General features: G+C 44.5%; 3 protein-coding genes across 7 annotated transcripts in view; 1 reads left to right on the top strand and 2 right to left on the bottom strand.

Annotated features, from left to right (window-relative positions):
- Positions 1 to 10771, bottom strand: part of DENND2B (DENN domain containing 2B) — a 171655-nt gene extending 160884 nt beyond the window's left edge. For 2 of the 4 annotated variants that reach the window (XM_042785698.1, XM_042785700.1), the window contains exon 1: positions 8571 to 9253. The gene's annotated coding sequence lies outside the window, so the exon portion shown is untranslated. Of the gene's footprint in view, positions 1 to 8570; positions 9254 to 9296 lie in introns of those variants that run through there. The other 2 variants (XM_042785699.1, XM_042785701.1) reach the window with 2 other exon arrangements.
- A 1048-nt stretch (positions 10772 to 11819) lies between these two features.
- On the top strand, positions 11820 to 16633 carry AKIP1 (A-kinase interacting protein 1). 2 transcript variants are annotated; one of them, XM_042785704.1, is made up of 5 exons: positions 11820 to 11918; positions 12388 to 12465; positions 14800 to 14916; positions 15239 to 15289; positions 16189 to 16633. In XM_042785704.1, exons 1-5 carry the CDS (start codon positions 11820 to 11822, stop codon positions 16330 to 16332), a joined length of 489 nt encoding a protein of 162 aa, XP_042641638.1. In that variant the 3' UTR covers positions 16333 to 16633. The 2 variants fall into 2 exon arrangements, with proteins under 2 accessions (XP_042641638.1, XP_042641637.1); XM_042785703.1 differs by having other exon boundaries at positions 15562 to 16386.
- CUNH11orf16 (chromosome unknown C11orf16 homolog) lies at positions 16380 to 26153 on the bottom strand. The gene is made up of 7 exons (XM_042785702.1): positions 24736 to 26153; positions 23280 to 23484; positions 22282 to 22441; positions 20873 to 21101; positions 19447 to 20109; positions 18811 to 18998; positions 16380 to 17953 (listed from the first exon to the last, which is right to left on the bottom strand). Exons 2-7 carry the CDS (start codon positions 23444 to 23446, stop codon positions 17774 to 17776), a joined length of 1587 nt encoding a protein of 528 aa, XP_042641636.1. The 5' UTR covers positions 23447 to 23484; positions 24736 to 26153; the 3' UTR covers positions 16380 to 17773.
- Between the last annotated feature and the right edge of the window lie 89 nt (positions 26154 to 26242).

Below are 26242 nucleotides of genomic sequence, written 5' to 3' on the forward strand. Positions count from 1 at the left end.
GTATTGATGCCTCCCTCATCTACCAAAGTTATATGCAGTCTTTCATTCATTCATTCATTCACATTTTAAGTGTTTTTAGATTTACAAATGAAAGATGCTACACTGCTGCAATAACTCATCATCTTTCTGCCATTGTCTGATTTCAGCTCCTATTTTTTTATTGTAATTTTGTCCTACTCCAGCAACCACTAATCCTAATTTGATTCAGAAGCCCTTGTCATTCAGATTTTTTAAATCCACATGATAAAGACTAGAGATGAAAACAACATATCCCCATTAGCCCCAAGTATAGGATTCCTGCATCCAGTTATTAGGAGTTATGGAGATAAGTCCATTTGTTGTGTATTGAAACTATATATATATAATTTATGTAAATAAGCCTTGGATCAAAAAGTCTCTCACTGACTGTCCAATATTTAGGGTCATGCTAAGCCTCCACAAAACAAATTTACTTTCAAAAGAGCTGATGTATTTGCCTTTTACTCTATGCCTAATTGGGGCAGCAGGGGGAAGCTAGATTCAGAAACAATTTGAAAAGTCACAGTCAGAAATAAAGTGACAGGTAAGAAAGAGTTGAGAAGGCACTGACTATATGCTGGGGTAATTCACCTGGTCCAAATCACACTGCTTTGTGTAGTCTCCACTCCAGCTAACCTTCTGACTACATGGTTGTCTGGGCTGGACAAGCAGATATGGCTGCCAACCTGTTCTGCTGCAAAGCGTACAGGAAAAGGAAAAAGAAGTTTTGGTCCAAGACAAAGCACTGAGCTCTCCAGGAGTGGATTCCTGCTGTTTTATCCATGGACTTGTGGGTATGCATGTCCCTTAAAAAACCCATTACATATTTGTATTTCTCACATGAATATGCCACTGAACTTAATTATTCTGCTTCCAGAGAGTATTTCCAGCCCAGAAGCTCAGGTATACCTCTACAGGGCAAAAAGTTTTACTTTCTTCCTAAACGTAATAGGCCAGATTATTTCCTCTATCACATCAGTCTATCTACAGTAGTTCTGCATCAACACTAGTATGCCAAAAATTAGTCAGGTTAATCTCATAATCTCCATGCATAATTATGCTCTCCACTAAAAATACTGGTAATAGATTGAACCATTAATCTTCAAAAGAGAAATGAGTTTCACCCAGGGCAGAAAGTAAATTCTCTCATCTTTCTAACAGGTTGGGTTTTTATACTAGGTATTAACCTCTTCAGTTTTTCAGTTGCCAGAAATATCACAATATACAATGATCCACCCAACTGAAAAGATAAGACAATGATTTCCCTTCAGCCATATATCTTTGAGTGTCTCCCCAGATACAATCTCGCAGAGGTGGATGGATAAACAATGTCTTTTTCTCATAACTTCTTACCCACCACTATTATTTTCTCTAAAACATGTGCTTGACATGGAAAACCTCACGGCTCTCTTACTGTTTCATTTGGGAGACATCATCTTAGCTGCACACTCATCAACTTTTCTGTTAGTTTCTCCAACTAGAGATAACTCTCACAGGGACAGAACTCAATAGCAAACAAAGCCAGAATTAAAGCTGAATCTCACTCAAATCTTACGCGATACTGGTTTTAGAGTGCAAAGGGCAATCTGATATATCTGCTGGTGTTCTACTAAATACAAATCTGAACATTAGAAAGAATGGCCAAGCAGAGGCCATTTCTTCTTACAGCTCAAATAGCTGCTATCAGGGACTGTCCATGACAAACAAGAAGCCTCAATGCTCCCAGGCAAATGAAGAATATCTGTGTCACCATTTATCCCCTTTCTAAGATCTAATGAACCCCAAGCCAGAGTTAAAGCAGTGCCCACAAAATCTAGGTCTCAAATCCATATAGAGCCTCAACACAACCACAGCGCAACTAAAGGGTACAGCACTTAGAGTTCATTAAAACCCAGCTGCTGGGATTGAGAGTGCTTAGAGAGGGTGGCTGAAGGGCTACAAGGAGAAAGAAGAAACGCGCTAAGAAAAGCCAAAGAGAAAAGAATGACAAAGGTTTTCCTGGGACCTAACAGTTTCCCCAAAAAACAGGCAAGTTTCCCCAAAGCACAGGGGTTTAGATAAAACTTCACTTGCATGTAAAATGCCAAGAGTCTAAAGGCCCTTGCCTCTCCTGAATTTATTTTTTCTAGGGAGTTACTTGCATTATCCAAGTTATGTAGACACAGGAAAAGCAGGGCAGGCCAACAAAGACTATCCCCAGCCCACCTTAGCACTAGATGAGAAGGTAGTTCTCCCACCTGGCAATATCCCCCTTTACTTCCCAGGTCCTGAATGCATCACTGAAGAGAAAGACCAGTTCCTCTGATGACAACTTTGCAGCTATAGCAGCAAAAGTCCCAAAGAATCCTCCTTAATGTGTTGGTTCAGAGGATAATAAAGCACTGAGCCAATCAGCAGGAAACCCCTCAGCACCAATCACTGGCACCGAGGAGGGCAGAGCTGAAGCACAACACCTGTGAAAGTAGGGAGGGAGGCTCAGAAGATATTTTGAGGTCTGTAAAACCAAAACCAGACAGTTAAGGTTGTGCTGTTAAAGATCAGAAGTACCTATGAGTATCACATGGGCTTTCAGACAAGACAAGTGCCAAGAAGGAGACAGTATAAGCTCCTAGTGCTTGTCTTTGGTTTTCTTTGCATTACAATTAAGTAATCCAGGATATTTACTCATCTCCACAGGAGAAATGATGATGGATAAATCCATAAACCACTAACAGAGAAATATGTCTACAAAACTAAAGGTACCTCAATTGTATTGACGTGTACTGAAAGCTGTTCTAACTAGTTTGGAAATTGTAATATTTAGAAAAGGTCTACAGGAAGGTTCAGATGATTCTAGGCCTCTAATTTCTGATCCTTTTCTGTCCTTTCCTACTCTGATATTGCCTCTCTTTCAAGTCAGCCATTTCTTACACACTTTGAGCGGCGTGGGGGATGTTCTGCTCAAAGACTAAAGTTAACAATATAGTGGGGATACAGCAGGCAGTAAAACGCAAGCTGTGGTATGAAACTGATGCCCAAATTGCAACTTAACAGTGGAAATAACCAGAGCCTACCATCACACAAGAGATTTGGTAAGCTTTTGCACTTCGCTGATCTGCCATATCTTCAAAACAACATTCCCGGTTAATAAAGCTCATTTGAACAACACCGGCTAACAGGATCTTGTTAGCCTAGAGCTGGAATTAAGAGATGAGGCAAACTGGAAACTCCAATCATTACAATCCTGTAGCACAAATGAGACACACTTTCACACACAGCGAGTCAATATGCCCCATTTTTCTTTAGCACATTGTGCCCACGCAGAAAGAAACATGACTTCAGGCCCTTTCCAGTGACCTTGAGTGATAAGCGTTTCCACCAGGACAAAGGATCAAAATCATTAGAGCTCCTCATTCATTCCACTCCATCTTGCAAAAACTATTTGCACACCCTCAAAGAAGTAACAATGTTGAAAGCAAAAATGTCAAGAGACAGATCCTTCCCCTGACTTGAAGGACTTCTCAGAACAATGAACAGAGTCTGTGTCTGGAACATCTGCTCCTTGCTGAAAAGGGATTGTGAGATCTTCCGGGGCAGCTCTCCTAAAGTACTTTGGTCTCTGCCCTAATACTTGAAATAGCAGGCCAAGCAGGGCTCTTTGCACAACCCTAGCCAGTTAGCATCTGTTCCCTGTGATTGTGACTGGATGTCTCATGAAGACAACTTATCTTTTTCTTAAGGGGAAAAAATGCAAACCAGTAATTCAGTGTGACAACCCCATCAAAATAATAGTACTAAAACTTCACACAGTGACTGTTTTTAATAATGTGGGAGTTAGAAAATAATGTTAAATGTTGCAATTCAAAGACCTGGTTTCCTGTGTTGGCACCAGTGCTAACACTAAATGTTTGCGCATCAAGCATTTTTACATCTTCATTTTAAAGAGAAATTAGGAGACAGACATACTTAAACTGAAATAACATCCAATTCCTGTATGTGTGAACACACACAGGGTGCATTTCCGACAGAAATCCACTGTGCTTTCAGTGTGTCCTTAAGGACTTCTCCATTTACACAAATTCACTGAAGTCTCAGCTATGCTGCAGCAGCCAACAGGTTTTCAGCATACAGATACAGCTCAAACAAACATATCTTCAAAGAAGGGAAAAAGGTATTATTAAAAATTAACACCTACTCTTGTCCTGTGTTCTTCAACCTAGCACACACATCTCCAAGGTCAGAAGCTTACAGCACAGCATATACAGCTAGTGCTTTTGATGAATTATAGCATTCATTTACCTGAACAGTTTTAACTATCTAGGTACATGCTCCAGATAGAGAACAAGTTAGGTTACTCTAAACACGGTCACTGTGGATTAAGCTAATTCAGTCTTCTTCCAGACTACGTTGGCTAAGAATACAAAGTTACAGACATCAATTTATGAGTAGGAACTCTTATGGAAATTCATTGAAACTCAATCACCTCTATCTATAGTTTCCAGCTCTCTGCAACTAAACTATCATATCCAATTTCAAACTCTGGGTAACAGCAACAGACCCAAATAGAAGCATACTCAAACACAAGGGTGGTTTGGCCATGAAGTGTTAATGTACTAGTTCATCCCTATCCCTACAGTTTGTAGTAAAGTAGACTTCAGAATGTTCAATTGCTAATGCAGAATAAATCTTTCAGGCTCAGTCCCTACTGAATAAAAAGTTTCTAACAAAATCTGACAGCTGCTCAAAGCCTATATGAATGAAAAGAGAACTTAAATCTGAAACTCTACGAGCAAGCATCCCCGTTGTTCAAATCAGTCCTCAAAGTTTATTTCTGGACACCTAAACAGCAAGGACCAGGAAAATGGTAACTACGGAGAGAGGAGGATCTCCACCACAGCCCCTCTCCACAAGGGCTGAGCTCTAGAGCAGCACAGGAGACCAGGATTTCCAGAGTCCTCACAGCACCTCGTAGGTGGGCAGGACTTCTTTTCCATGACATTTAACTTGACACATCCCAACAGCATAAGGCATTTCTACATGAAAAAGAAGCAAGATACAGGAAAAGATTTTGCAGTCAGATTATGGGTAAGTGATGAGTACTAACTCTCAGCTGATGTACATACACTCAAAAAACATATCCAAAACTCTTCCCAAAAGGGGGAATTTCAGGTCTTGTAGGGTGTGACTCTCCAAGCCTTGGCAAAGCCACTTACAACCTCACCAAAGTTCAATATGGCTGTGAGTGTTTACAAGCACAAGGACTAGGCCAAATTGAGAATGTAAATATTTGGATTCAGTTACCCAAACTTGCCTCTATCTGCACTGCCAACTAAATCCCAACTGGAGACTAAAAAAATCTGAAAAGCAACAGTTGCACACACTTTACAGCATAGACACAAAACTAACACACATGGCACTCAGCATTGGAAAAGAAAAAAAAAAAAAAAAAAAATGTAATCTAAACTGAACTTATGTTAAACAAGATATCAATGAAGTTTAGACCAAAACTCAACTCAGCTATCATTTGGTACATTCTGAAAGTCTGATCAGTCCAGATGTTGGTCCTTTGCCCTGCAAGAGACTGGGTTACATTAACCGTATGCAGATTACTCAAGACCCCATAGACAACATGATGGATTTAGCACATAGTGGTAACTTTGACCTAAACCACATTCTCTTAGGCCATCAAAAGCAAATACTTCTATTTTCTGGGCAGATGAGTTGAAGGAAGTCTTCTCTGAATCCAAAGTAATTTATTTAGCAACCTCAGACCCATACTCAGAATTAATTTAGGATCCAAAATCACCTTGAGTTCTCAACACCCACGCCTTTTTGTTTTGGTTTGTTTTTATAGGTTTTACCCCAGTTCTTTTAACCACGAATAAGGATGGCAGCCAGGGATCCATTCAAGAGAGTTGTGATCTCCCACAAAAACAGATCCCAATGGAAACGCTGTATTCTCAGCTGCCAGTTCTCAACCCTTCTCCGAAACTGTTAAATACCTTTCAGTCCTACATCTCCATTGCAGACACTCACTGGAGGGAACCAGAAAGGCAAGGATCTCAACAAGACTAGGATTTTATATTTGTTTTGTATGATAAGAATTTGGGCCTCCTCACTCCCACTACTGTAAACTAACAAAAAGTCCATCCTCTCTCTCTTCATTTGAATGGGAAAAGTACAAATCTAGTTCTTTAGCTTTACTCAACTGTGGGAAACTTGGGTTTGTTCTCCTGTTAAAAGCAGGCTCTTCAGTGCACTTTCACAGTGACCTCTTCACAAGGGGCTAGTATCATTTCTTTAAATGCCCCTACGCTAAAAATAGTCCTGCTTCCTAAACACGAGTGCTTAGCAGTTCCAGGCATTCTGAGATCTTGCATACCACTTTATTTTTTTAAAACTGGCAACATTTATTTCACCAGCAATTAAAAAAAGGAGGCCCAGCCGCCCCAGTGATTCTTCCCAGAGGGTCTTAGATGTTTATGAAACACAATGAAAACAATAAAATGGATAAAATCATGCTATTCCATCAAATCCTTGGCAAGACTTCCCAACCAAGAATAAATTGGCATGGTACATTAGTCAGCAGATTACACAATGGTTTAGAGGGTCACCAATAATAAGGGGTCACACGCTTCTTAAAGAGCTACACTGTATGTTAAAAGTCACTTGCTTAAAGGGAAACAGCAATGCCTGGTCCTGAGCTCTTTGGAGCAGCCACAAATTCTGGCAGCCACAGCACAAGCACGCTGTAGGGGTAGGAGAGGACAAGAAGGCGCCTCTCCTCCCCAGAGCCAGGACGGGCAGTGACTGCACTGAACAAGCTGGCTGGGGGAGTTTAGCACCCTGAAGGGAGCAAAAGAAAGCCAGGACAGGCAGGACTCTCTTATTTCTGTCTATGGGAGGAAAACACATGCTATATACTTTCAGGAGCAGGACAATCTCTGTGCTCCAGTGAGGCCCAGCACCAACCCCCCCAACACCCCTGCTCCTCACTTTTCCGTACTTTCAGGGGAAACTGGTTCCACCCCAGAAGCAAAATGGCAGTTCCCCGTCTGTCTAGTCACTCTTAACAGTGTATAGATTGTAGCTAGCTTCAAAAGGTGCTCAACTCTATTCTTAGGTAACTTGATAAAGTAGTCATAATTGCTTAAATGTGTTGCAATTTTCCTTTAAATAGCTAATCTTAAAGCAAGAGGAAAATGAATGATCAAAACAATAAATCTTACTCTCACCTGTCAACCTGGTAACAGATTTCCACTACGTCACCTGCATAACCCAATCATCAAAATGAAAGTTAAATTTTGACGTTCCTAAAACATACAAGATTTTCTCAAATCTCACCTTAAATGCAAGATACTCTTACCTTTGCTCTGTTAACTTACCCTTCCAATATATGGAACATTTTCATCTACTGGCTATATATTAATCATGTATAAACCAAACATTATCAAGTCTTAAAGGCAAATCAACCTCACTTCAATTCAACCCACTCTTCATCATCAGAAATCAGACTACAACTAACGGTTTCATCCTTTTATCTTCCACAAATTCTGATCACACTAGGTGTTTTTTACTGGATTATTCCATATCTGACTGAAGTTAAAGACTGACCACTCAGAATAAAAATGAAAGAAAACCTGTTCCCCAAAGTTGGTGCAACAATACAACGATGGGTGTAGAAAACCCTGCTATTGACGTACGCTATGCAATAATTCTATGCATCCGGCTTCATTTAGCTTGAGCACTAAAATTCAAAGTACATTTGAATGATAAAAGTGAAGTAAACATAAGAAGGCTCTCTCATATGTAGCCGCTGCTCTTTGATTGCGGTGACCCACTGCTCCTTAGTAAAGCAAACAGTTGGTACCAAGCCAAGAGCAGTACATCTGATTTTCCCACCAACTGAACTGCTGAAGCAGCTCCCTCAGCTCTTCAGCTAAATCTGTCTTGGGATCCTTGTCTTCCGCTGGAGCCCAGGTGGCTCCTCCACTCTTTTCAACATGCATGCAAACATTACAGCCGGCTGGACAGGCGATGCGAGTGGGCACTGGAAGGGAAAAAAAGTGCCACAGCCCCCCCGTCTCTCTCCGGATCAGAGCCCCACACTCGGCGGGCCGGCTGCCAGCCCGGCTGCAGTTAACCCGGTCCCACTGAGGGGGTCTCCCGGGCTCTGTCCCTCCGGGGTGCCTCTGGCCTCGCCACCCACGCGAGAAGAAACGTCCTGCGAGGCACGGCGGTGGCACGGGGCGCATCAGCGCGGGAGCACCGACTCCCCGCTCCGCCCATGCGCAGTGATCCCGCGCCCATCTGCGCTCCCCCGGGCAGGGCAGGGACCCCCGCAAGGACCGCGGGACCGGCCCGGCCATCGGCGGCCCCGCGGAGCTCCCGCCGCCGCCGCCGCCGCCGCGCATCCCCGGCCCGCCCCGCTCCCGGGAGGCGGGCGGCTCTCAGGGCTCGGGGACGGCGAGCCGGAGCACGATCAATCGTTTCGCTCCCCCCCCGGCCCCGCTCCCCTGTCCGGGTCCCGAGAGGCGACCACCGACCCGGCAGCGCGGCTCCCCGGCCCTTACCGAGGCGCGCAGGGATGCGCTCCTTCCGCCGGCCGCCGGCAGCCCCCTTCCCGCAGCCCGGGCGGTTGTAGCTTTTTCGGAGAAGCTGGGAAGAGGGAGAGAAAGAAAGGGGGGAGGGAAGGGGGAGGGAAGGGAAGGGACTGAGATCGAGGGAGAGAGAAGTATGCAAAGGCAGGAAGTGGAGACGGCCACGGCCAGTGCGGGAGATTAATGGGAACCAGTCACCCGGCAGCCAACAAAGAAACCTGCTCCCCCAGCGCGGCCCGGGCCGGGCAGCAGCCCCGGGCGGCCGAGCCACCGCTCCTGCCGGCAGCGCTCGGCCCCGGCTCCGCGGAGGGGTAGGCGCCGCGGCCCCCCCGGCCCCAAGCCCGGGTCCTGGCCAGGCGGGAGGGAGGCGGGCAGCCCGCCGGGGCCGGCCGCTCCGCGGGGAGATGCGATGGGCAGAGGAGGAGGAGAGGAGAACCGAGGCCTCCGTCTGACAATCGTCCTCCTCCCTCTACCCCGGAGGAGCGATACGGCTTATTTTTTATTTAAAAAACTATGAGTGCTGGACTCCTCTCCGCGCGGAGCCACTTGCGGGGAAGAAAGGAAGGAAGGAGGAAAGCAGCGGCGCGCTTCCTGCGCCCGGGCGCCGAGCAGATGGTTTCAATCAGGGCGCCGGGGATGGGCGAGCCCCGGGGCCGCGGAGCGCCCGCGCTTCCCGGGGTAGCTTCGGGGGAACAGTACCTGCGGAGGGAGAGGGAGGCAGCGGCATGCCTCTGAACTTCGGTCCGGGCACCTCGGATCAAACCCAGCCGACTAGGACCAGCTGCTGGCAGATGTGTAACGCCCTGCGCGCTGGGGAGCGGGGCCCCAGGCGGGTGCCCCGCAGGCCGGGGCGCAGGGCAGCCCACGTCCCGCGGGGTGGGGAAGGTCCCTGCGTGGCACAAGCCATCGGGCACACACGCTCCACGCGGGCCACAAACAGCAGCGAGAGGGCCAGCTCCCTGGCACGCCTGTCCACGTGCTTCTGCCGGGTGAAGAGATGAGAAACCCGCACGAGACTTTGATATAAAAACCATGCAAAAGAGGCAAGATACTAGCTGTTAGCAGAAGCCTGAACACTGCAAAATACAGACTGCAGCAAAATCTTGAACTGCTATCTAAGCATTTATAAAGCGAGTCACTTCACAATATATTAACCAAATGATAATTGGAACAGAAGAAAAATAGTGAGACATGTGTATTCTACAGCTGAAAATACAAATGCCAGCATTACACATTTCTTGAAGTTTAAGCACATGCTTACTTTCTTTCCATTGACTGAAATGGAGCCGAAATGGTGTTCAGCACCAGGCAAATGCTTATGAGCTTTCCTACACAAGGATACTCCTCTGAACGCAGAGCTGAGTACTCAGAATAAACTATAGGCTTTTGCCACCTCATCAACAAAATAAGATATATTGTCTTGAGATATTCTGGTCCATCATCCCCACACAACAAAGAAATATAGTGTAAATATCCAGCGTTTCACAAACCTCCATTATATTTCAATAGAGTGAATGTACAGGAAATAAGAGTAACTCTCATCTGGATTCTGATGCGGATGTGTGTTTCAAAGCAAAAGCTATTTCAGCTGTCAGCCTTCTTGGGACAGATGTATTTACTCAGCTGCAAAAGGAGTACTCTGTGACCGAACATCAAAAAATGGTGGGAGTTTAAATTTCAACACACAAGGAATAATTTACCTCCTGAACAACAAGCTACTGCTACAAGTACCTGGCAGGAATATAAAATGAATACCATTTTCTTTCCCCATTATTAAAACTACATAGGAGGGCCTTTTCAAGCATATTTCACAAGTGCAGCAAGATAGCAAACCCATCCGCCTCTCCAGGAGACTGATAACAAGGAATGATGCTCAAAGGAAGATGCTCAACTTCCAATTAAGCAGGAAGCAGTCTCCTCTGGCTGCTTCCCCAGCACAACAAACAATCATCTCAAATATGCTGACGTTACTTTTATCAAATATTATTTTTCTCCCCATTTATGCTGCATTCAGTCCCCCAGACCTCAAGCACCCCATCAACTGCCTAAACTTTCCTTTGAGTACAAGAGACCCAACCTAAGGTTAATTGTATTGGGACACTGAATTGGGGCCTTCGATGAGTTTTAATGAACAAGCAGGCTGTGAAGGATATGTTTATTACAGAAGCTGGCTGCTGCTCTGGTTGAGCAACTGGAAGACGATAATAAAATGTAAACTAGGAGAATATTATTTTTCTTGTTTGCCAAAGAGATTACAGATAGCTAAGCTACACAAACAAGAACAAAGGAGTTGAAAAATCAGGGCCTACTTGTTAACCTTGGCCATCTTGCACTTAAAGAAAGTTTCTGTGCTTATTTTGCCTTTCCTACTGCCACTGCAGTGCAAACAAGGTTAGCAAAGCCAGAGTCACTCTAATTTACACGTAGCTGCAGTGGCTTTCTGAGCCTGTTCGGTGGCTGGGTGTGGGGGCTGCGGCCCGGCGCTGCGGGGCTGATGGAGGCCCCGCGCCCACACGCTGCCCGGCTGGGAACCCCTCCTGGGCCAGGGCAGCTCCCAGGGAGCAGATCTGCTTGCTTGGCAAATCTTGCAGGCAGCAGGCTAAAACATGTTGTGCTTTCTTTTTACTAATCAAAGCAAAAGGGCTTTCTTTTGGAGAGCAGATACAGTGATAGCTCTCAGATGCTCTCCCCTCATACCAATACCTGTTTCACTCAGCCAACCATCACCACATACTGCAATTACTATTTCGTACCTCATAAATTTCAAAAAAACTCCCCCATAGTACCGCTGTCCACTACAGAGACCTCGCGGCGAAGTCGAGCCGGGGCTCGGAAGCCTCCAGCCGCTCTGGGCTCTTCCCCACTGCCGCCCGGCGGGGACAGCGGCGGGGCAGCCCCCAGGCGCCTCACGGACCCGCCGCCACCAGCGCCGGCACCGCTGAGGGAAGCTCAAAAGAAGACTGTCCCGGGCGGCGGCTTTACCTCAGGGCAGGGCAGGGCAGGACACGGGCGCGCCCCAGAGTGGTGGCGTGAGGGGAAAAAACCCAAACCATTGACTCCTCGGCGGGACCGGGCGACCGGCGGGATCAGCCCCGGTGCCACCGGGCGGGACGGTGCAGGACTGACAGGGCGGTGGCGCCCCCTAGCGGCTACGGGTGGGGGGGAGGGAGGGGGGAGAGGCGGGGCGACGGCGCGTGCGCACTGAGGGCGGGCGCTGGCGGGATGGCGGGAGCGCGCGCGGGGCGGACGGCGGGGCTGGCGCGCGAGGTGCTGGAGCGGGCGCGGCGGCGGCCGGAGGCACGGCTCCCGGGCACGGGAACGGTCAGTGCGGAGGGGACGGCTCCCGGGCACGGGAACGGTCAGTGCGGAGGGGACGGCTCCCGGGCACGGGAACGGTCAGTGCGGAGGGGACGGCTCCCGGGCACGGGAACGGTCAGTGCGGAGGGGACGGCTCCCGGGCACGGGAACGGTCAGTGCGGAGGGGACGGCTCCCGGGCACGGGAACGGTCAGTGCGGAGGGGACGGCTCCCGGGCACGGGAACGGGCACGGCCAGTACCGCGGCACGGCTCCCGGCACCGGGCCCGGTCAGTGCCGCGGGCGGCGGCGGGGCGGCTCCCGGCCCCGGTCGGTGTGGCACACCGCGTTGCAGCGGTGGCCACGAGTGACCGTTTCACCCCAGGGACCGCCTCCTGCACTAGCGAGTATTTGGCTGTTTAATCACCTGACACTTTCTACCTCTAAGCAACCAGCGCCACGTCACGAGTTACCAAAAGCTGTCTTTAATTGCAGGAAGAAGATTCGGAACGTCTTAGTGCAGCTTTCACGTCACTTGTGAACTTGATGAATCAAGCCACAAAGGAATGCGAGGTGAGGTTCTACCCCCAGCCCCGTGCACAGGGGAATGTTTACGATGTGCCTGCCAGAGGCTTGCTTGCACTGCTTTTGCTAAAACTGCAAAAAAGTGTTCAGTTTTGCTTACTGCATGGCAAGATCTTAGCCAGTGAGCCTGTGATGGCCAGTCCAGATTAAGGAATCTGGGGCACTCGCCATCATGGGGTAGGTCACAGGGTAGGTGTCACCAGTGATATCCTGACCAACTGGTACCACCGTAGTTGATAAACACCATGATCAGCCTTTTTCCTAGACTGTACCAGTTAGACCAGTACAGATTTTAGCAGAAGGTTTTTCCACTTCTTGGTGGAAAGGCAATATCCTTAGAGATCGAAACATCAGATGATGTCACAAATTACATTGTGTCAGCCCCTGCCAGAGCAGGCTCCGCCTGTGTCACACTGTACAGAGTCATTTCCAGTGCTGCTGGGTACCTCTGCTGGGGAGCAGCTTGACAACAGAGTAGCCCTTTGTTTTCATCATGCCCCCATGAACTGCTCATGCTGGCTGATAGAGTCGATGTGCTCTGGGGGGTGGAGGTAAGGGAGAGTTTGAATGTTGAGCAAAGATATCATTTTGTGTCACGTTTGCTCTTAGAGACAGAGAGTTCAGAGTCGACAGCCCCAGTATTGCTTAAGCAAACTGGATTTGGGATGATGCTACTGGATAGGGAGTGCGGGCTCAGTTCTGAGCAGCACCATATCTTTATTTGTGGTAAGTAGAAGTTGAGAGGTATGGCATACAGCTGCACAGCTCCACTGTTTTCACATTGTCTCTGGCTGCCAGCTCTCATTACTCTTCTGACTAGATGGACTGGAAGCCCATCTCTGCCAGCTCGTCATAAATGCAGCCCTGCAGCTCAACTGCTGCATTAAAGTCTGAAAACTCCATCCCAGTTTACATCATCTATGCCCTTCGGGATCTGTTATCATCATGCAGCAGGGAGCTCATTGTCTGCAGTTAATAAGAGCATCTAAGTCTTCAATTAAATTAAAGAAAACAGTAGTTCAACACACAGCAGCTGATTAGCTCTTAAGCAACTCCTTTATCATTTCAAAGCACTACATGCACAGTAACCGGTTAATCCTAAAACAACTCAAGGCAGAATAGAGTTTACACAAGGTGAAACAAAAATATAACAATGTATAGAGACTCATCCTCTGCCCTGTTAGATTTGGAACAAGCAGTGGGCGACTTCCAAATTTCTGCATCATCCAAGACACTATTGCTTCAGTCTGCTGTAGAGAAGAGTCATGAAAGATGGGAGAGGGAGGAATTCTCAGACCCACAAGTTCATGGATAAAGTTTACAAAGTGCAAATAAACTGAACATAACCATTTAGTGTAAATAATTAAAATTGTGATTTAAGATTAGTTGTTTAGAGTTACTAAGGGACTAAATTTTACCCACATTTCTTACCAGAAGTTTGATTTCTTTGCTCTGTGACATCATGTAAAAGGATCAGCTCACCTCCTGTGATAGCAAGATGCTCTATATAGGGTTATGCAATAGGTCAGAGTATTTAATGTATTTTGGGACATAGTTCCACAGTAAGCCACAGTACAAGCAATGAATTCTGTTGATGTGTGCATAACTTCAAGGAATAGTCTTGACCATCAAGGACAAGGAAAATATAAGTGAAATAAAATAGATATTTTGGAACTTTTTGAGGCCCAATGATCAAAAAGGTAACCCTAAGAGGAGTCCTCTGGTGACAACAGATGGCAGCAGAGCTGTACTCACATATTTAATTTGCAGTGGGGAAGACTCAAGTACCTTTACTGTGGAGCTAGAAAAGGGCTGCTGTGGACTTAAATGCAATTCTTAAAACCTTTCATTTAAGAAAATTTTAAGAAAAATTCTTAAAATGTTTCAGTATTAACATGCTCTGCTTTCTAAAGCACTGCTCCTGCACATGCCCTGCAGAACCAGTCTTCACTGGCTAGGTTGCAAAGCACCTCACTCGCATATACATCCACCAAAGCTTTTCTTGCAGAGCCTGATCAGGTAGATGTTTCCAGAGCATTCCTTCTGATATTTTCATGAATTCAGTTCTGAGGTGTCAGAGGGTCCCTATATATTGTGTCAGGAGACAGTCATCTAAAATCAGGGCTGACAGTTTTGTACCAGAATGCAGATGTCCTGTGGACATCCAGGCATTGTTTTCTTCCTCACACAAGAACAAACCAGCCAATTAATACATAACATCAGTAGCTGTGCAGTTCTACTTTTAATTGTAAATCTGCAGTAGTTGTGAGCACGGCTTTGATGCTTCTCCACATAATATTTTCTGTTTCTATTGTTGTCCAGAAGTATTATAGCTTCATGGCAGCCTCTAGATGCAAAGAGCATGAAATCAAACACATCTGCAGATACCATCGCAGGCAAGTAGGGGAAAGAGAGCCGGAGTCCTCAGAAGAAGAAGAGGTAAGTGGTTTTGATTAAAGGTTATTCCATCCCTCACCATGGGATGGTTGTTATCCATCTAATGTCTGGGACACTTGCTTCCACTAGTGTATGTGGTTTGATGTCACGGGCATATGAACACTTGGACTGATCTGAGCCTTCTGTTGTGGGGTGGGGTGGTGGACAGGGGGGAAGGCAGAGTAACTTCTGGTGGCACCAATCAGTATCATATCAGTCCTTTTGTGGAGGGAAAAATTTCATGGACGTAAAGCATCCCCTCTCTCAAGGGCTGAATTTGCCTTTTGTGTTGTATCATTAGAAAACAGTATATTTTCCTTTCCAGAGGACTGAAGTCTCTGTAACACCCAGTCAAGCTCAAACTTGCCAGCAACATGTAAGTTTATAGAATATTTTGGTTTTAAATTGAGAAATAGCATTTCTTTATCATTTTGCATCAAGCTGGTTAAAATTTGTGATGGCACAGAAGATTTACCAGCATTGCATTCATAATCCTAATGTATATATAGGTGGACAGTAGAATGGGCATACAGAGACTTGCACAATTAATTATAAACCAGATTGTGGCATTCTAGCATGTAACCAGTTAAGAGTCTACTTTATATTTCAGACCAGTACAGAATGTCAAACACTGTGATTAATCTTTAGGCTCTTGAGAATTGCATCAGCAGTAATCATCCAGCAGTTCTCCAGTCTCACCTCATTTGTGCTCCTGACACAATCCCTGTGCTGAGGAAAGGCATGCAGCAAGGCACGGAGCAGTTGCTTAGCCAGTTATGCTTGGCCCTCATACAGTCTATCTGAAGACTCCTGTTCCTCAAGGAGAAGAAAACTTTTTTTGTTTTTCAAAGCCCAACACCTCACCAAATCAATTTTGGGAACTTCTAAGCCACAAAAGATGAGAAACATGGAATCTGTACCCCAGTACAAATTAGTGGGAGCACCCTTGCTGTATGGATGTTTTCCAGGTTTATGTTCAAAACCATTTAGGTTGGTAACTTTCACTTTTGCGAAGCAGAGATTACAGCATGTTGATTATTTTCACTGATAGAAACATTAGATGAAATACTTTAAGTAAGGCACTTGCTAATTTTTGTATTGACAGAAACATTTTACAGTTTGGTCCATGCTGCCTGTATACTTTGAAAAATCCTAGTACATTTATAGAGCAACTGAAATGTATTTTTTTTTTACCCAAATTCAAAATGTTTATTTTTGTGGGAAACTAAGATGACTAAACAGTAATGAAACTTTTGGGTTTTCCCCCCGCTAAAGACTAGACAAGCTTCTGAAGACATCTACATTGAAGTTTCTCCTGGCACCTATTCTGTCACAGCAATCTCAGAGGACATGGTACAACAAACCCATGTGGTAGATGTCAATGCAGGACAAAGTATTAATTTAACTTTTGTTCTATGACATTTGTTGTTTCTTGGCAATCACAGGAATAAAATATGAGGCTGTTCTAATGCATGTAATGAACTATGTATATTTTTTTATTGTTAGCACTTTAATAGTGTCCTCCTCTTTGGGACTCCATTTTTATGGCCTATACATTTGTTTTCTACTTAACGTAATTACATGCAGCCCTCTTTGTACACTGATTTTATAAATATTTGTACATCGTGTGCCTTAGATCCAATTATGTGACTGTAATTCCAAGTTCTTATGCTTTAAACAATTAAAGATATAATCAGTGGAATAAAATACATAATTAGTCTTTGTGATGAGTTTCTTTTATATTATAATGAGACAGAACATCCTTGTCATTCTTGACCACAGGAAGCATGATCCATGTGGTATGAATATGGATGTACATTAACTTGTGGGGGCTAGCACTGATTTTAGAGCAGCTGACTCACAATGCCTCTTTCCTATCTGTGCTTTTATTATTCTGATAAAGAAATAAAATGCAAATGACATTCCCTATCTAGGACACCAGCTCATGAAGGTGCTTGAATATGTGGCATATATTCAGTATAGGCACATGAACTATTGACACTTCAAGTACTGTCTGTTTGTAGGCTCTTACCTAGGGTAAACACCAGCTAGCTGCCTTTTTCAGTAGGCAGTAGGTTACCCTGAATTATCTCCTATTTCCTGCAGGGGAGAAGTACTGCTGAACTTCACACTGCAGCTTATGGCCAAGTTCATATGTTTTAAACATGAGCAGTCCCACTAACGAGACTCCCTGGATGCTTAGCTCTCCCAAAAGATCAGATTCCACAGTTAGAATCAGTGACATGACCTATATATATCTCTAATCTTTTTGTAGCTGATGGCATTAATGTTTCAGTTAATTTTCATGAGAATATAAAATTCAGCAACCAGAATGCTAGATCTCTAAGAATTGTGTTGTTTGCATGTACAGCAGCAGGTCCTTTACCCTCTGCCTACTTTCTTTTCATCTTTAATCCTGAAAAAAAGTATTTTCAGTTGTCAGCTTGTATTGTTTCTCCATTCCTTCTGGCTTTCTACAAAACCAAATTGCTATGCTGAATTCCTTTGGCTGACTCCAGAGAACTGTAGACAAATTGGAGGTTTATTACACCCTTGCTGTGCATCTGTTCAGGCTTTTAGTGCTCATACTAGTTTACCTGATCTCTCCAGAATTGTAAAGTCAAGTCCAAATAATTAGGAATTTAATACAACACCTTGGAGCAAAGAATGAGGACGCTGAAATTTGATGTGGGTGGAAATAGAGTTTCTCAGTTATTAAAATTATACAGGTATCCATAAAGATACTCTAGGGAGATGATACCTAAATCAGAACTTGATTTGCTTAATAAATGTAACACTGATATAGTATAAGCAGTCTACCTGAACTTTCATCTCCTGAACTTCATCAGTTGCACATTTATCAAATTCTGGTTGATAATGTGTCTCTCTCCTTTGTTGCAAGTGAGCTCTTTGCTGTTTTTTCTGTCTGTCCTCTTCTGACATGGTCTGTATCATCAACTTTATCATCTCCTATGCAAGTCGTTTTACATTTATCATCTGACTCTGTTTTCTTCCTTTCTGTTGCTGCAAAACCTTCTTCCTGGAAGAGAGAAAAGAAATCCCTTGGAAGTCTAGTCTTAAAAAAAAGAAGCATCAGTGCCTTTCTAACTTCTGCTTTCCCGGCTGTAAGACTGGTACCTCTGCCCCATGTAGCTTTAATAGTGGTAATCATTTCTGTGCTAGTACAAACTTTACTGCTGAAACACAGAAGTATATAGTAAGACCGGAGGATTTTCAGAAGCTGTTAGGCTTTGACCAAAAACTTTGCTTCTTTAGAAGTTAGGAGGATTTTTGGTGACTACAGTGGGAGGACATTAGCCCCACAGACAGCACCTCTGCAAAGCCTGGTCTCTAGCCTCACTTGTTTGTGGCAAGTTACTTCTGATGAAGTTTGTATTATATGATAAAACTGCTTCACCCATCTCAGGAAATAGCAATGTATCTTCTGGGTTTAAAAACACCAAGGGCTATTTTACAGGAATGAAAGTAAGTCATTATACTCTGTATTACCACATTGCATCCACTGCTGTGATTCATGCTAGCAGTTTGGGGCTAGAATGAAACCGCTCTGGTTTCCTTTTAGTTTTATCCAAAGGCAAAGCATGTCACTTCAGGGCACAGCTGTGACACTTGCTAACATACAACATGTCTGCATGGAGCTCCAGACTAGCCTCTTCCATTTTACCAAGTAGCTTCAGCCCCTCTTTAGGGTTTTGGAATTTTTGTTTTAACTAGTGAAGTTTCCTGTCTAACACAAAACCTAGATGGCTGTAGCAAGCAATTAGTTAGAAACAATGTATTTTTTGAGCCAACTTCCAGACCCTTAGCAATAATATTTCTTCTATTCAGACAAGCCACATGCTTTCATAAATACAGTATTAATACAGATTACCTTACCCTTGATGACAGCTTGAAATCTTGGTCTCTTAAGATTTCTTTCATTGTGAGTTGCCCTCTGGGAGACTGCTCAATGGTTTCAAATGTTGCACTCCGATTAGTCGGGGCAACACTGGCCACATCCCCAGCAGAGATGGCTGTTGATTCCAGCCTGCCCTTTGTACGTGTGCTGCTGCGACTCCCGAGACCTGGGAAGGAGGAACAGCGAAACCAGAACTGAAATGGGGAAACAGTCATTTCAGAAGAGAGGAAAATGCACTTCAAGCCTGAAAGGAATTCTTTCATGTTATTCTGCATGGACTAGCTATAACAGTTAATGAAGAGGTTAGCACCATAAAAAGCATAGGAAAATTATGGGGAACAAACCCAGAGGGGGATATCTATGCTTTCAAATGAAATCCATTGTTCTGGTAGTTTTCCATTGGATGAGTTGCCAAAAAAAGGGCTAGAATGCAAAATGAAGCAGCAGAAACGTTGGGAAGGAGGAAATATTGTATCAAGAGACTGATATGCAAATTTATAGTATCTATACCAATAGACTACAGGCAAAGTGACTGTCCCAATGAAAGGAGCCCAGAACATGCTTGGTTTTTTTCCCTCTGGCTGCTGCTTCTCTGTGTGGGTGTTAAAAGGTACCTGAATCACTGGGATAGGACTTGGGGTGGCTTCTTTTCCAGTATTTCCACTCGACTACTGCAGAATCCTTTAGCCTGGGCTTCTCAGGACGGCCAGAGCCTGTGTTAACAGCACTGTCCACCACAGTACTCTCAGTGGGGAATGGCTCCTGGTCCTGCTCTGAATCAGAAGAGGGAGAAGACGCTGCCACAGCTGCTGCTGCTGCTTCTTTTGGGCCTTTCACTTCTAGAAGGCATGGAGAGTGCTCGGTGCTGGACTCCACCTCTTCAGTTTCACTCTGGAAAACCAGAGACCTGGATGGAAGAGGCCACCAGGCATTAACATGGGGATGGCAGCAGCAGATGCACCTTACATATGCTGACAAACAGCATACACCATCACAGTGATAGTGGAAATGTGGCCAGCAGGCTGAGCAAAGCAAGCAGTGCTTGGCTAGGCTATGTACAGCACAAACAGGAATCAGGGCTGGTTTAGGACTGCAGGAAAAAATACAACAGTCAGTGTCCGGACTTCCTCTGAGCTTCACCCTGCTGGTGAAGGGCATGTGGATCATCTCTACAATCCTCTCCCACAGGCTAGGAGGGATCCACAGAGCCACACCTCGTGGGAGTTTCACCATCTTGTCATTCCAGAACTGGACAGTAATTTCTTCATCTTCTGAGGCTGTTGAGAAAAGGTAAGCAGCCATAACTAAGCAGCTGGCCTGCCTGGGCAGTGCACATACACACATCAGGCTTTGCAGCTTTATGCACTTTCTACTCCTGTCAAGCGGTAGGATGAACTATCACCCCTCCCTGTTTAACACCTCACCATAATGTCATGGAGGGTAGAGCGGGCAGCTAGGGCACTGTCGGTGTGACAACAGGCCTGGAAGCATCTTTCCTCCCAGTTTGTCATCAGATGAACAAGAAAATGTTGACTAACTGTTGTTACTGCCAAAGGTAGCAGGAATACTCCGAGAATAGTATTTTGGTAAGTCAGTGGAGCTTGACTGTCAGACATGGGAAAAATCAATGAGTTGTTGAAACCTCCTACATTTGGGTGATAAAACCATTCGGTACAAACATGAGCATTCAAGCACAGATGGGCGCTTCCTGAGAGCTGCATCACTCGTATCCCTCACAAAAAGGCCACCACCCTTCACATAGCAGATACAGCCTTGCCTCAGCAGACAGGAAATAGCGCATCCACAGACACGGAAGATGATGGTTTTATAGGTCACAACTTCTTTGGAGTCAGACTGGTGAGGTTACATGCAGAGACCTATCAACAAGTCCCATCAGTTCCTGAAAGCTTTAAACAATGCTAAGCTGTAGTCTATGCACTGGTGTTTCTCTGGCAGTTGCACCACAATAAGAGTCTATCCTGATGCTCTCACTCATGTTCCGGAGCAACGCGAGGAAGAATAGGGCAGCATCTTTCTTACCTCGTAAGGGGTCCCTCGTCTCTATGCCTGTGAGGACAGTCCCTGGGCCGTACCTGGCCATATCTGGCTCCCAGGGTGCCAGCACTTTGTCTCCAGGGAGTAGGGAGTGCTTCATCCTGTTCACATATTCCAGAATGTCATCCTGCGCTGTTTTTTGCGCACACACTGGATGCTTTCCATGTGACACAAGTGGTTTGGCAAACTCTACCAGGAACATGCCTCTTTCATTCTGTTACCAGGAATAAAATAATAGTTCCTCTGAAAAATACTCCATAATGTAACCTTTACCAAGAGGGCATTCTGTGGCTATGTGGCTAGGTCAAAAACTCCAAACAAGCTTGAACAGTAACTAAATAGTGTGCAGTGTTAGCCCAGCATTGGGGCAGCCAGAAAAACCTCCATGATTCTCACCAGAAAGCAGGCTGAGTAAAGCATATGTACAGATTTACTGCTGCTAGGACCTGTATTTTCTTCCCCGAGAGAAAAAGCTATAGATAGAGTGCAACTGGATTTCACAAACCACGCTCTGTGCACAGATAACAAGGGACACTGAAGCCATTCAGACCTGTTCTTCAGGCATGCCCAAGTCCTTCCTCATTACATACAACAATAACTCTGCTTCTCGGTGGGGGGGGGTTGTTGAGAATTTTTGTTTTCTTTTAAATTAAAGCCTGTCAAGAGGCTTTCCATCAACAATGAAATGAGGTACTTCCCTGTTCTTGAGAAAGAATAGGCTCTTTTTTTCTGTTAAGTTTGAAGTGCTAACAAACTAATGAATTAAAGCTTTCACTAACATTTCTGAAAAGATGTTGAGCCATTGGTCTGTAGCTGACTCAAGCTGGAAGTGTGTACACAAAACACTAACGCTTTTCCTGGGCTATTGATGGTTATGTGTCTACAAACAACAGTAGCCAGTACACAGCTTGCAACAGCACTCGTGCTGCCTGAGCCTGGCTCAATGCCCAGCACCAGCAGCATCAGAGGGTCTGCTCTAGCAAGGTGCACAACACTGCTCTCACCAGGAACTGGGAGAACATCTTCTCATCTTCTGCATAAATGAGGATCCTCGACACATGCCTGCTGACTCCTAGAAACAGACTCGGTAAAGGAGGCTGAGCAGAACAAGGATCATTATTAGTTTATTGGTGCCTGAGGCGGTGCTGCATGCAAGAGGCTCACTTGGTGTGCCAGGCAGCAGGAGGTGAGGACAGCCTGGAATCAGGCACATCAAGAGCTCTATGAATCGACATAACCACAAGCGTCAGCTGCCCTGGTGATCTGTTCTCTAATTCATGCACCAGCCAAAATCAAAACTGCTACACTAAACTCAGGTGGTACATTAGGGCTGCTGGTGGACCGGACACCCTGTAACACATACCCACGACTACCACACAGCAACCGTCACTCACCTCTATCTCCTCTTTTACCGTACCATGGTAATAAAATCCATCTTGTTCCCCTCTCACCAGCACAGGGACGTTGCTGTCTAAGCCCACTGACCTCCCTGATGAGCTCAGTCTCTTGCATGCTGGGCCAGGGGAGGGGAGACAGTGGCTAATCCATTGGCACCTTGTAGAAAAGAAAAAGGGTGAGCACTGGGAGAAACAACTTCTGTAGATAATTAAAAAAAAAAACCAAAACAAAACAAAACCTTGTAAGACTTAAGACGTAAGAACTGGATCACTCCACCTCATTTTGTATCATTCCCATAGTGCAACACATGTGGGAAGAAAGAAAACTTGATTGTGCTGGGACAATTCCTTGCTCTTGGGAAAAAAAAAAAAAAAAACAAAACCAAACACATCAGAGCCTGTCTTTACCCAGATTTTCTTTGGGTTTCGGTATAGAGGAAGCAAGACAGGATTACATTGGAATCCTGGGCCAGCATTACCTGCACTAGCCCCACTTTGCTGTTTACATGGCAAGACAATGCAACCCTTAGGATCAGGAGAAAGGATCTGTCTCCAGCACAGAACACAGCGCAGGTGCACTTGAGAGCGCCATAGCTGACGGTTTGCATCAGGGCATTCAGGGAACAACAGAGAAGTAAACAACGAAGCTGCTGGTTGATAACAGGATCAAGTTCAAAACAGGAAAAATAATCCCCTGTCACAAAGCATTAGAAACACTTCACAGATGATGGCTGCTAATACAAGATACTTTTATTTATCAAATAATATTAAAGGAATGTTTCTTTGATAGGTTTACTCAGGCTTTGCTTTTCATAATCTCCAGGGTAGCAAATCACTTTAGATAATAAAATCTAAAAAATTGCCAGTGCAGGGAAGGAAAAGCTCAAATGATGATCAAGCTGCTCATTCATTAATCTGACACACCAGCCTGTTTTATCCTGTTAGATATCATGAAAAAGAACAAATCACAGATTCAAACAAGAACTCAGTTTTACCTCTGGGGAGCAAGGGGCTCGGCAATCCAGGCAGGATGCACTACCAAAGAGCTTCCGCAGCAGGGCTTGGCAGTAGGTGCGATGCTGGAGCATGAGAACTTATCCAGAGTCAGCATCGCACTGCAATACCTGGGAGCCGTAGGCTGGAACCCTTCTGAACGAGCCATTCCTGCAAAAGCAGGTGCCTGCAGGACTCGGTCACGATCTATTGGTAGAAAAGAGACAACGTACTGGCATTTTCCAACAAAACCAAATGCTTTCCAGTATACCTCAAGAACTCAGTAGTTGTAATTAATTATTTCATAAAAAATTAATCAAAACATGCAGACCGGCATTTGGTCAGATGAACCCACATCACTGACTTGAGTGATTTTCAGTCACCCAAATCCCAACCTGCTAGAGGGACGGAAACACCCAAGAAAACTAGAAATGCTGTGAAAATCCCCAGGAAAGCACTAGCTTTCACATCCCTCCAGCTTTTATTTCCCTCTCCGACATCCAGCTCTTCTCTTATACCTGCACTCTCCTTTAAAGCTTTCTTGTACACAGTCGCAGCCAAACCTTTCCTATTTTACAAGCTGAGGCAGAAAGTACAGCTGAAGTTGACAAGCTGAGTAAATGTGACAGTTTTTGAATGTGATGTTAGATTACAGTTGCCTGCTACTTGTTTTATTTATAGTGATGTATTAAGAGGAAATATTTTGATCTTTCAGCTGTCCTGTCATGTTTTATAACAGTAGGATTATGGCTTGCCATAAGAAAGAATGAGGTGCTCAGATTTGACAAGTGGTAACTCTTCAGAGGCTGTCACCGTAAAATTGATGATGTGATGCTATCTCTGGTAATCTGACAAGATGCCATAGACATAGACAGACTTCCATTACTTCTCCATTTATTTTTCTTTTTTTTCTCTTTTTTTTTTCTCAAGTATTTCTTAGGAATATTTAGCATGCCTAGAGTAAAATTTGTATGGATATTCAACAACATAAATTTTATGTGCCTAATTTATGTTACAAAATACAGCTTAAGCACTCATGTTTAAATGTTATTTTGTCTCTTAGATAAGAGGTATGATCTGGGAGTGCTTTTTATGAGGAGTCCCAGATACATACAATTTCAGAAAAGTAGCACACCAAACCCAGCAAGAAGAGTGGATGAACTGCTGCAAAATGCATCTTAAAGTCAGCAAATCAACACAATATATTCACTTGTTTCAACACTACACAAACTCCCCTATTATAAACCAAAACAAGATAGAATCAATAATACTTTACAAAGAAATGCAACTACCAATTCTGCATTAAAGGTCATTTTAAACCGATTCAACGTTGTTACTGCTGAGAGCCAGGTCCCCTATTTCTGTATAAAACAGGGCACAGACAAAGGCAATTGCACAACACAGATTTATTTTCTGGATGACTCCAGGTACTTTGACAGAGCAGCATTTCAAACTTACCAGCTATTGATAACACTGCATCTGGTCAATTTGGATTTAGTCCCTATGCAGAAATCTTGCCCTTTTGCCTGTCTGACGCAGGAAGGCATTTGCTGCCAGTGTTTCCTAGTTGCTACGGAGATTGCCACAGTTGTTACTCCCAGGGTCAGACAGCCTGACCTTACGGGTTAAAAACTGGTGGAACATGACACTAGAGAGGACCATTTGTCTGGCATGCATCCACTCAATTTTCAACCCCTCGTTGGTCTAGATATTGTACAGAAAGATTGCAGGGGCAGAGAAGGGGTTATAAGAGGGTGCAGTGTCCTCTAGGCTTTCTGCCTACTGTTGCAGGGTAAAAAAAAATAGCATCACACAAAGCTATAGTTCGGATTTGGAACACAAAGCCCACCACCACAGGCTGTGATGAATAAATTGGTTTGAAATGTGGACAGAAGGGTTGAAGCTGACACAATCTGCGGTCAAATCACTTTACAAACTTTTCCTTTTCACCATAAAGGGTACAGATTAATTAATTCTACCCTCTTCCTGCAAAGTGCGTATCAAAACCATGTCAGATTACAACACAGAAATCTACCTGTTAATCTCTGCTGTGATCCCTCATCTTCATTTTCTCCTTAACAAATATTAGCTTTTTCTTTTTTTTTTTAGGGGGGGTATGGGGGGGATGCAGGGGGCAAGGGAAGGAATTCTTAATTCTTAATTGCATTTTTTAGACATTTTTCAAATCACTGCTACAGAAACAAGGTAACAGTGGGGGATGACTGCAGTTAGGAACAAGGACAAGGATACAGCACTTAAGTCTGTAACCATTTTCTGTACATTCTGCTGTACCCACAGCCTACCTGCTCTCATCCTGTCAGCAGAATTGTTTAATATCAATAAACCAATTCCCTTGGTTTACTGATATTGTTTCTTAACATTTGCTGTATTGATTCAGCAAATGTTAAGAACACTCTCTTCACTGTCTTCACATAGATCTATCCTATCCCACTTAGCTGAAACTATCAATAGTACAGTGGGAACAGACTGGGAGGTGAGGGAGGACCAGCCCAGACCTCAGCCATTATCAAAGTCCCCCAAAATTTCTGTTGGAAGGTCTCTTTTTTCCTCCCCACAAGGCCAAAACCTTGCCAACCCTCTTTTTACTGCTTATTGTGTGAGCAGTCTTAGCAATTTTTAAGGGTGCTGACATCTGAAGAAGAATCCAATTTTCAATAGAAATTAGGCTAAATCAATAGTTTTTAATGGGATTAAAATATTCGTTAATAAAAGGACAGAACAGCACTTGCAAGATGTTATGCTCTTTCTATGTTAAGTAATGGTACTTCAGAGAGCTGCTACCCTTCTTGTTTTATCTTTCCCTTTATAAACTAAGTTATCCTTTCTGCTGACAACTAACATTTCTGGGAATCTTTAAAAAGGCCTTTTAAGAGAAACACGGGCAATTAGACCAAAAATCTTTTAAGAAAGTACACGTGAGTAAACCAGTAAAACATTACAGAAA

This window comes from Tyto alba, unplaced genomic scaffold (genome assembly GCF_018691265.1).
Source record: "Tyto alba isolate M040663 unplaced genomic scaffold, T.alba_DEE_v4.0 Super-Scaffold_8, whole genome shotgun sequence".
In the NCBI taxonomy this organism is placed as follows: Eukaryota; Metazoa; Chordata; class Aves; order Strigiformes; family Tytonidae; genus Tyto; species Tyto alba.